Consider the following 12211-nt stretch of genomic DNA (forward strand, 5'->3'; position numbering starts at 1 on the left):
AGCGATCGCCGAATTTCTGATGCGTTGTAACGAAATTTAACTTCGGTTTCATGTTGCCACGAATTACTTATGCCACCTTGTAGCAAAGCACTTTGCAGAAGAAATAACTGGGGCTTCCTCAGCTGGTAACCTGAAAAGTAAAATAACTACATCTAGAGGGCAACTGGGAAGTAAATACAAAGATTTTGAAACAACCAACATAACATTTTAATTTCATAAAAAGAGTAACAGTTAATTCCATCATAACTGTAATTAAAAGTTGCGTTTTGTATTGCTGTTAATTAGACAGGGCACTTTAGTTAATTAGCGCCATGTGCACCGAACTCGTTAAGTAGCTTCACGCTTCAAATGAAAATAAACTTTCGCCGCGAGTTGTTCAGCTTCAGTATAAATTCTGCAGGACTTTATCCCTGTTCCAGGGCATTCATTCTCGAGCTTTGGCTGGAAGTTAATCAGTTTTGTGGTAACTGTAGAAACAAGAAAACCTCGACTTTTGTTCATATCCTCGTAGGTTCGCCAATACTGGAACTGAAAACTGAAAACGAAATTGATTCTCAACTATGAACTGACATGAACTCGCGGTTCAGTTGGTATTTCGTGTATCGTCGTCATATATATATATATATATATATATATATATATATATATATATATATATATATATATATATTCTATTCTCAATCGGTACTTGGCAGATCAACTGTTCCACATAGTCTGAAACGCCTTGGTGAAAGACTTTTTTTGTCGTTCTGGGTAGAAAATCGTGAAACGGATCGAGACACTAAAATAGAAGTTCGAAGTAAAGATTCAACTTGAGCCCAAGCGCTACATTTTGTTTATATGGAGATACGTTTTTGTAAACAGACAGGATTACGGTGATACGTTGACCAACGAACAAAAGAAACGATGTAACGTTCTTTCCATTCACTCAGTTCTGGAACATTACGTGCATACATGCCTGTAACTCACATTACGTACCTTGTAACAGGTAATTTCTTCTGATTTGGTGGTTTTAATGAAAATCGGAAACGAAGAAAATGTGTATTGCATAGAAAGGATAACAACTGACGAAATTTACCGATCTCACGTACGCGATAGAGAATGCTGTCTGTACGTCTAGTAATTTGGGGTTTTTTCCGCACCGTTTTACACAGTTGACGTAAAAAAAAACAATGTTTCTGAGTTCGTGATAGTGAACTTCGTTGCAGTTGAAACTTCTGTCGCTAGTAAATTCTGAGAAAAACTGTAAATGTGGGTAGATGTTTACTTTACAATATTCCTTACCTAAGCCACTTCGTTCGTCACTGTTTCAGTTATTAACACCTGATTTTTCGCTCATGAGGGACTGGTAATAACTTCATCTCTCACTGAATGAAGTCACTCAATACACTTTCGTCTTTAATGTTGTTATTTAGTCGATCATCCCTTGGTAGAAATATTTCATAGCACAGTTTTACAACTATTCTTTTCAACAAATGCGTATCTCTTCATTGCCTATCAGTAACATTCCCTCTAGATATTTAATTACTACAAGTTTAGTTCTAGCTTTGCACTGAAAGCCCTCTAGATATTTAATTACTACAAGTTTAGTTCTAGCTTTGCACTGAAGGACACTGATTTTCGTATAAATTTGATTTTTGTTGTTGCTTTTTCCGATTTTCTGCTGCTTCTGCAGCATTACTTTTCACTCATGTATCTTTTTCTTCTCTGGGCTTGGTTGTTGTGTGATTTTTATTTCATCTTAAGTCACCTATATTGTTTTCCTATCTGAGAGTGCTCCTTTCCCAAGTTAGGAACAGTATTTCTTCTGCCACTCTAGGTTTACTGACTACGAGTTCCCTTTTTCCTAAAACCTCATATTTTACTTAAGCTATCTTCATCTTCACATAACTCCACTGTATTGTCTGGTCACTTCATTATGTATTCTTCCTGGTTGTTTCTTCAAAAGCCATCTTTGTTGATTCTTCTTTTGAGCCTTCTACTCTCCATTTGTTTCAAACAAATCTCTTGGTTCTTTTAAATCTAAAGTTGCATTTGGCTAACTCAAGTACATGGTCACTATCAGTGTCTGGACCTGGATAACTTTGGTATGGTTTTATCTGACTCCTGTTCCGTTGCTTTACTAGTATGCAATCTAATAGCAATCATCTTTTGTTTGTCCCCTCCCATATGCATCTTCTTCTAAGAGTAACTTCAAATAATTTGTAATAACCATATCATTTTGACTGCAGAACTCTACCAAATATTCACCTCTCTCATTTGTTTCCCCCGAATTCAAAATTTCTTACCGTTTTAATGCCTGTATGGGATTCCACTAACGCATTAAAATGGCTGATTATTTCGACAATTTCCTTTGTTTTACTTTGTTGTAATAGTTTATTATTATCTTCATACTCAGTACCACATCTTACTAGTCATGAGCCAAAGTTGGTAATCATATCTGAATTATTACCAAGTCTGCAAGTGTTCTATTTATGTTAACCATCATTAACCAGTCGCAGACATCGTAATTACTGGTCTTTCACTTCATTCAGTTTTCCCGCATTTTGTGTTCGTACATTTCATGTTTCCGTCCTCAGGCCGTTGTAGTGATATTTCGCTTGCTTATGACCTGAGAAGTCTTTGCCTCGCCTGTCAGATCTTGAGTTAGGAGATTCATGATCAGTACTTAATTCCTCGTTAAGTCAACTTCCAAGTTTGGACTCTATTTGGAATATCCTTAAGTTCCTTAATGTAGTGGTTTGCCATTGTTTTCTTCATTCTGTGACGTTGATCAAGGTTCAATGGCTCATCCGCCTTTAGGGGAGATTTATCACCCCAAGGACAAAAGAGTACCCTGGTCTAAATTCGCTCGTCCACCCTCGGATAACGCTGCTGGCGAAATTGGGGGTCACTTATACAGGTGGCCAATCGGTCTTCTTTTAGTGGGATTTTACGACAGGCAGAGGTTACTGTGAGTGAATTGTCACCCGAAACCCACACGGGTGACATACAAAGTGCTGAATGTGTATTGTCAGGTTTCCTATCAGCTGCATGTACAAAACCCACAACACTTTTGACCGATATTTTCTTGCGTCTGCTGTAATGGCATTCGAATTTTTCCGAGTGATTACGGATAAACTTTACTTCACATTATTGTCTCTAGACGTATGGACTCACGGTATGTTGACAACAAAAGTTCTGTTCTGTGCATCTGACGCTCATTCCATAGATATTCCCACTCAGCGATAAAAGCCTAAGATTGTAATGTGTTAGATATTAAACAGCCCTGATATTCAAACTCAGAGTTGTAATCATAGTTATCCAAATTCTCAATATTGTAAAAATTTAAGTGGAACAGTACAACTTTGTTGCGTAGCAGTGCACATCGACCGTATACAATTAGACGGGAGCTAACTTGATGTACATGCAATGAGACATGACTTAACGTCGACAGATGTGCTCGTCTGATTTCGCCGGTATCTGCAGCTGAACTGAGCGAGAGAATATTACAGTCATTATTATAACTTAAATCAGACCTTAATCATACGAGAAATAGGATAAAATTTTGTACAAAATTTTATAATGCGAGTAGCTAACGCCAGTAAGAATTTCAGCATCTTATCTAAAATACTTTTTAAGACACATAAAATTATATAAAACACCGACTTTATAACTTTCATTAATAATTTAACTTCCTGACAAGTTAGTTATGACGGGTAAAAGTCAGTGAAGAACTCTGACTTGATATACATCCTTCAATAACTTACTAAAACACATTCTTTGGAATACAATTTTACGTAATAATTTTGTGTTTTGCTGAAATTATGAATTCTGTTAAACAGTTCTTATTTCATTTGTTCTGTTGCTAGAGCGAATGAGAGAATAACTGTTACTTATATGTGACGTGTGAAGCAGTGTAATTGTAACGAAGTGTGTATGAACATGGGAATTTGCGTATGTGTTGCAATGATGAATCACTTACGGAGGGAGAAATTGCGTATTGTAAAGAATCTAGTTTACGATACTCTGGAATCTTCAAACTTGTTTCAGATTTTTTTTCTGAAACATATTATGTGATAATTTTGTCTAAACTTCGGAACGAGACTGGCTCAGGGGCGGAATATACCGGGTTGGGTGAATCAATACTGAAAGCTGACTGACTGCGTTGGGATTCAGCCAACTAGAAGAAAGAGATTTGATGTGCCTTAGGACTGGGGGCTGTACTGCGAGCGTGAGTCGGGATGTGTCAGTCGATCGTGTCGCCATGAACTCTATACAAATTTATTAATTCCGAGTAACCGCTAAATTTAGGATCTTGAGAGGTGTCAGAAAATTTACGAGTATAGACATAAATGACAATTACAGGAATTCTGATTTTTTTCTGTGCGAACTGTGATTTTATTTTCGAAGAACAAAATTCCAAGTGACGTGTCGTGCAATCCTAACCATCAGAACGGCGTTCATATTTTCGGTGTCACGTCAAGGTGGAAACCTTAGACTGGCTACTAAGAAGTGATTGCGCCGTAAGGATGAATGAATTAGTACAAACTGTGTTCGATTTCGTTGCTTTATATTGAAAACTACAAAACATTACGACTTTTGTGGCATATAATAGTACTGAAGGTGACAGCATGTACCAGAGTTTATAGTCAACGACCTTTGCTTACATAGTAGCTTGGTTAGACTAGAAATTTCAGTTATTTTGCAGCGGCTAGATTTTTTTACAATTTTCTATTCGAGAAACATTCTACGTCGTGCCGGGGTAAGCGTGTATGTTCAGGAGTCACCAAAAGCGAGTGATTTTTTTACTGAAGGACAGGAAATCGTACCGCCACGACATTACCCGTGTTCTTCGTATGAAATATTAACAGTCAGTATTTTTCAGATTTCCTGTGTATTTTCCAACGCATCATGTACTTTTATTATTTACTTGCTTCCAATGTATGTCGTTATCTGACATGAAGTGTTAAATGTTGCGAGGAATAAAAATATTCAAAGTTAATACAAAATGAATTCACAGTATCACAGGCCAAAGTCTAAAGCCCTTCTCGGAAATAGGTTCCTGATTACCAGTATTATTTCACACATTTCTGTTAAATTTTTCCAGGTTAATTTTCCTGGGAGTCTATTCCCTTGGAATGGTGCAGTAAATCAACTACATTACCTTTTTTATTGAGAAACATGTTGGGTAGTCTGTTATCTTTTTTAGGCCATGGTTGTTGGCCTTTATACCTGTAAAAATGTTTTTCCTAAGTGACACTGAGTCCTTTGTTTACTGGATTCTTGGTGTCGGTGCTTTGAGCTGCAGAATGTGTACATATAATGATGATAAGTGTTGCTTATCGAATTATCAAGAAGCAGTCAGCTCTATTTCCATTTTACCGATTTTCATCTGCAATTTAACACAGCTCCTGATGACGATGGCATAAAGTGATCTGATATTTTTAGGTTGATTCTGGAACGCTCCCAAATCTCAATAGACACATTTTTTGGTCCGTTGGACGTTGAGAATGACATTAAATCTGCCTCTTATTCACTGTGAACTTCAGAGAAAGGTTTGTGTTCCTGATATGGATGCACATTGAGGACATCTAAATAGTAGATTCCGCTCCAAATACGCAGTACGAGGTGATTAATAACAAGTATGCTGACTCCATTAGGCATCAAGAAATCGAATTTAAATGTATGCTTTGGAGTAAACAGAGGCATTTTGGTCGTCTCTCCATATTCCAGTATCTTCATATGTGAGCCTTATGTGCGTGGATAGCACATTTCATACTTTCATCTAGTAGATATTTCTAATTATAGTAATGAAGAGTACAACTGAGATGTTCAGCACTCATTATATCCGCCTAGTCATTACATAATTAGCTCAATGTTCGATATATAATTCAGATAGTTGTAGGGATGAATATTTCCTGCAACCCGAGGGAGATGATTGCTGTGCTCCATAGTTCCATTCAGTGTTTGAAAGTAAGGTATTTGGTGTTATTTATATTTACGGTAGTTATCAAATAAGCTATGTTCTTTATAATACAGTCGAAGTAGATGACTTCCGGGCCCCTGATTTTGATGGCTGTCCTGCATTCTGCCTCCATCCTGTGGAAGTTAGTTTGCTTGCTAGCAGAGAACATAATTTGGGATGCTCGGTGCTACCTCTATTGCGATAGTCATTAAGATAATTCACTGCTCCAAATCACAAGTACTGTTAGTCATAATGAATCATACAGTTTGAAAATTATATGGTACTGCAAACAGTACTTAAGGTAGGGACAGCCATGAGAGCAATCGAATGAAGGTGGGTGCGTTTCTTATCGCTGTCCACTGGACTTCAAGTGTGGACAGTGTTGATAACCTGTTAGGGTATATACTGATTTTTGTCACGAACCTCAGAAAACTAGCATCAAATGCATTTCGAAATTTTCCCGAAGTGTGCTACCGTGCGAGGAATTTTATGGCCCAGACATTAGTGATTAATAGATGTACATACTTATGTGTACGCATAGGGGATCTCACCTGTGCGGAGCACTTCAGCCATGGCTTCGCTTCTGCAGCATTGAGGCACGGGCTCTTCTCAATAGGAGGAAATTTAGCTGATGGAAACCTCTACTCAGCAATTTAATCGTACTGCAAACCGTTGCGTTACTGGGACAATCGTTAGAGTAATTTCAGGGCTCAAAACCCCAAATATTTCTAGTCATATCAGGCCATACACCTGGGAAATTGCATGGCACTAGACACATTTCTTAGCAAGAGCGACGAGACGGCCTAGTACACTACGGTCGTATTTGAGTTTAGCAGTCATATCTACACTCAGAATTCTGGAATTTCTTGACTTCTAACAGTATATATGACCTGTTAGTGTACGTTCTGCTGTCGTCATGGACATCAGATATGGACACAAGAAATTATGTACGCTAGCACCATTCATGCATGAATTTATATTTGTATGTGTATGGGACTGACACCTGACTATGAAGACCAGAGTCAATGCTTCGCTTTAGGTGCAGTGGGGCACAAGTTTACTTATTCAGATGACATTTAGTCAGTCGAACTCTGTCCTCAAGGGTTTATCCTTGTTATGACCCATTGCTTTAACAGGATAGTAATTAGAGTCATTCCAACACACAAAAGTACAAGTGGTTTCGGTCGTATTCTCTCATATATCTCGGAGAAATATGGAACTACGTATATTGCTCGTTGTAGGGGCAGACACAAAATGAGTCCAATGAATCCGGGTACATTGGTTTTGGCTGTCCACTGTGCTCGGTTTGGACTATTGTGACGTATCAAGCTGAAGATGTGCGGAATATCTTCACTTCTGGACAGTGTTAATACCGTGTTAGTGTATAAACTGCTATGTGACAAATTTCAGAAATGTACTGCTACATGAGGAATTTTAAGGGTCTGCACGAGTGATCCATCAGATGCATATGTACATGTCAAAAGCTCGTATCTGATCTGGAAAGACTCGAGCGACTGCACAGGATATTCATTACGGTCATTCCAGTGCTCGAACTACAAATGGTTTAAGTAGTGTCGTCTCACGTATCTGGGGGACTGTACGGTATTGCACACAGTTCTCAAATAGGCCTGGAGCCACGGGACAAGCCCAGCGAACCAGGATGCTGTGCAATGGGCTGGTGTTCGGCCCGGCACGACGTAACGGGATTTTCTACTTGTGTGGTGAGAGCGTCCTCAGGGACTCGGCCGCACTGCGACCCGCGGCGGCCGGCGCTGCCCGGCGGGGCCCCGGCGTCACAGGATGCTGCACTTGTTGCGGTCGAGCGCGCCGTGGAAGTTGTCCATCATGGGCGAGGTGGCGTCCTTGGCGGAGTGCAGGGCGGCGTCGACGGCGCGCGTCACCTCCTTGAAGACGGCGACGACGCGCCAGTTGTACTTGGCGCTGCACTCGACGTAGGCGCACTTCCAGTGCTTGCGCACCAGCGTCACGATGTCGCGGCGCCGCTCGCGCTGCTGCTGCTCCAGCGCGGCCGCCGCCGCCGCCGCAGCCGCCGCCGACGCCGCCCCCGAGCCGCTGCCGGACGCGCCGCCGCAGCCGCTGCCTGCGGTACAGAGATGCGGCCGTCACCTCAGAGCGCCCAAAACGCCCTGTGTTGCGCGATATTACACTACTGGCCACTAAAATTGCTATACCAAGAAGAAATGCAGATGATATAAGGGTATTCATTCGACAAACATATTATACCTGAACTGACAAGTGATTACATTTTTACGCAATTTGGGTGTACAGATCTTGAGAAAACAGTACCCAGAACAACCACCTCTGGCGTAATTACGGCCTTGATACGCCTGGGCATTGACTCAAACAGAGCTTGGATGACGTGTACAGGTACAGCTGCCCATGCAGCTTCAACACGATACCGCAGTTCATCAAGAGTAGTGATTGGCGTATTGTGACGAGCCAGTTGCTCGGCCACCATTGACGAGACGTTTTCAATTGGTGAGAGATCTGGAGAATCTGCTGGCCAGGGTAGCAGTCGAACATTTTCTGTATCCAGAAAGGCCCGTACGGGACCTGCAACATGCGGTAGTGCATTATCCTGCTGAAATGTAGGGTTTCGCAGGGATCGAATGAAGGGTAGAGCCACGGGTCGTAACACATCTGAAATGTAACGTCCGCTGTTCAAAGTGCCGTCAATGCGAACAAGAGGTGACCGAGATGTGTAACCAATGGCACATATATTGTACACATCTCTTCCTCCTCATCTCTCTATCTCTTCCAACTCCTTTCTCAGTCCATGTCCTCCTACCCTATTCTCTCTTTGCATCTCCTTTCATTCTCATGGTCCATCTCATCCTGCCCTATCACTCCATCCATCTCCTCCTTAGCCCTCTCTCTGTTCACCGTCTTCCTCCCTCTCTTTGACCATCTTCCTCTTCCTCCTCTCTACGTCCACTCCACCTTCCTCCTATCTCTTCCTACCCCCTCTCTCTGTACATTTCATCCTCCCCCCTCTCTTTCCTTCTCCTCATCCCCCCACTCACTGTCCATTTCCTCCTCTCCCCTCTGTCTGTTTAGCCTGTTGTGCATCGCAGCCTAGATGTCATTCATTGCCAAACTTTTCACCCCACCCTCGACCACCAAACATACCAATAAGGTAGCGAGTTAATGTTGCAATATCCTCCAATTCTGAGCTATGTTTAAAATTTCAAGTCTCCAACTCATTGCGAAGTTAATTTAAATTTGTACCAAACAGGCAGAGAAGATAGGACATAATAAAAACGTGGTAAACTGAATATTTGTTTGTCTGTTCGTCTTCTCTTCGTTCCTATACGCTTCGCCTGATTATGACAAAACTTTGTTGAGGGGCTGTGCTCACACCCACAAAGATTTCTGTTGAAATAACAAACCATCTACCACTTATAGAAATGAGACTGAAAAGGGGATGACACAAAGGTTAAGTCAGGGATCTCAGGATCAATTTCAATCATATTTTGTCTGTACATATTCACTATTTGTTTAAAATTGCTACGGGGGTGATATACCCCAGCCATCCTTAACAGTGGGGATGTGGGTGAGAGGATGTGATATATACAAATATTCGATAACAACCGATAATAGCATCAAATCCATAGTTTCTGGGTCTCTAGACTTACTGGTGACAGGCACAATGACGTTTCACCCCTAGACATGGGAAAGGCAGTGAAGTGCAAAGACTGTGACATATCAGCATATTTCTTTAACTCCTGAAGAAATTCCTGCAGAAATTGGCACTCATATCTCTTAAACTACTATTTTTGATGGAAATAAGTTGCTGACCCCCTTTCCTACATCATGCTGAAGGTTCATAAACACATATCTCTTGCTATCTGAAACAATATACTGTGACAATAAGACAATCCCAGCATCCCAATGGCTGAGGGTTTCGGATGAGAAGGGCTGACAAATGGCGCAAACTCAGGAACGCTTGGAGCGATTTCAATCAAGTTTGGTATGCACATATCTCATTATGTGTATAAATATACTGCAGGAGTAAGATGCCACTACTACCGCTAGGGGTGGAATGAGGAGGGGTAACTGGTAGAAACTTTGGGAAACGACCTTTTAGTGTTTCTTTCCTGGCATTTGTCAGCAGCTCGTGGTCTTGTGCTGAATTTCAATCAAGATGCCCCGAGTTCGATTCCTAGACTGGTTGAAGATTTTCTTTTGTCTTGATTTGTGTGTTTATGTATGCGTGTGTGCGTGTGTGTGTGTGTGTGTGTGTGTGTGTTTGTGTATTTTCGTTATCGCAAGAGGTGGCCGAACTCCTCAAAAGGGGCCTCCCGTCCTAATAAGCCTTTTCCTGCAATTTGTTGACCTGTAGTACTTTAAAAATATGAAGCGCCATCCAATCCATCTCTTATTTCCGTTGTTCAGGGCATCAGCCACATCATGAGAATGATCAGTGCAACGAATCAATACTTTTGCCACATTGAGCTCGTGGAGTCTGACATGTATGTGCCACCTATCCTTGTTGAAAGCTGTCTTCTCCCGCACTGAAAAAGGCTGGAGGTCACAGTGTGGATCAGTGGATCAGTACCGACCGTTCACCATGCTTAACAGGGATTATAAGATCTTAGCCCAACTGATGGCGACATGGCTCAAGATGGTGTTCTCTCACAAGATTTCCCTATATCCCATATGCCTTGGAATAGACAGCAACATACAGCCAGCGCTCAGCGACTATAGAGACGTGATCGAACTGGCCACTGCCTGTCGACTGAGAGTGGCTATAGTCTCTATTAACTTTGATCAAGCTTTTGACTGGATTAATCGTGACTTCATAACATTGGTCATGCACTGCACTGCAGTGTTTTTATTCAGATCATCATGCGGCTACCATGGGGTGTGGTTACGAGTGATAATGTACGGCCGGGGTGTGGATCCCATACTGATTATGAACTCGGTTGGCCAAGGTTTCCCCCTATCAATGGCCTTCTTCCCTGCAGCGCTTTAACGGCTGTGGCGAACGCTCAGTGGCAGAAAGCTGAGGGTAACACCACCTGTCGAGTTCATGCTGACGACCTGCTGTTCCTCCTGCGATCAGCGGAGGAGGTACGAAGGTCCCTCGATTGGATCACGGAGTAAGGAGTCGTGGCGGGCAGCGTTCTGAATATCGCGAAAGTGGGGATAATGCCCATTGGGCAAGGACTGGATGAGATCTTTGGTCCATTATGAGTGGTGGAAACATTAAGGAACCTGGGAATTCCATTCATCCCTGATCTAAGGTGCAAGGCGACGGCGAGTTATAGGCGCCTGCTCCTGATGATTCACGTTCGGGTGTGAGATAATACCTTATGAGTCCTAGACAAGACACAACACACATAATATATCAACGGATGTCATGTGTCGTGATTGCCACATACTGCGCAGATATTTCCACTGTCAATAGGAATTGCGGATCGCCTACTGGTGTGGATATTTTGTCAGATACAGAGTAATACTGAAGACTCGTTGTGCCACTCAGCACTTGGGACGGTGACCTTGGCCTTACGAACGTCCACATTAAAAGCATTTGCCCTATCCAAGCGGGTAATATTCAGAATACTTCACTGTCGGACGCATACAATAACATTGGCACTGATTGATGAACTACCATGATGCAACGCTCTTACGTGCCGCCTGCTCCAGTCAGTAACATCTCGTCGATACTTACTCACGTTGCTCCGGAGAATTGACAATGCGAGATATTTATCGAATCTTAATGTGCTATCATTACAGGAACGTGGTGGACTGGCGATACCCGATAGGAACTGGGTCCACACTTCAGCGTTTTGTGCACCTCCCGTACTTGATATCGGCGGCTCGGTCCTTATGGTACTGTTGGCACTGACAATTCGCAATTTTTCACAAATACAACTTTTATTGATGTAAGTTCACAAGGTTGATGACAGAACAACACACAAAGGTAACAATAACGATGCCAGTAAAAGTCTCCTAATTGAGGCAATGAAAGTTCATTTCTGATTTTCCACAAAGGTACGTGGTAATACACACACACTAGTAACAGTCCAATTCAGAGACGAATACGTAATCTTCAAAGGTCGCAGTACACGAGGTCGGCATCTGGCGTCAACTGAACTTCGGGACTGGTTCTAGCCCTTAAATAGCTGTCTCCAGCCAATCAGGTTTTGGCATAGTGATACTTCCTGCAGGCCGTGGATCGAGCTCCCCCTTTCAGGAAGTAGTGTTTGGAATGTCTGTTTCCATTATCTTGTATGTAAA

General features: G+C 41.9%; 1 protein-coding gene across 1 annotated transcript in view; it reads right to left on the minus strand.

The window, feature by feature from the left end:
• Positions 1-7740: 7740 nt before the first annotated feature.
• Positions 7741-12211, minus strand: part of LOC126204183 (ras-like protein family member 10B) — a 190299-nt gene continuing 185828 nt past the window's right edge. The window contains exon 6 of the mRNA XM_049938587.1: positions 7741-7950. Within this exon, the coding sequence (XP_049794544.1) occupies positions 7741-7950 (210 nt within the window). The remainder of the gene's footprint in view (positions 7951-12211) is intronic.

Source organism: Schistocerca nitens, chromosome 9, assembly GCF_023898315.1.
Source record: "Schistocerca nitens isolate TAMUIC-IGC-003100 chromosome 9, iqSchNite1.1, whole genome shotgun sequence".
NCBI classification, from domain to species: domain Eukaryota; kingdom Metazoa; phylum Arthropoda; class Insecta; order Orthoptera; family Acrididae; genus Schistocerca; species Schistocerca nitens.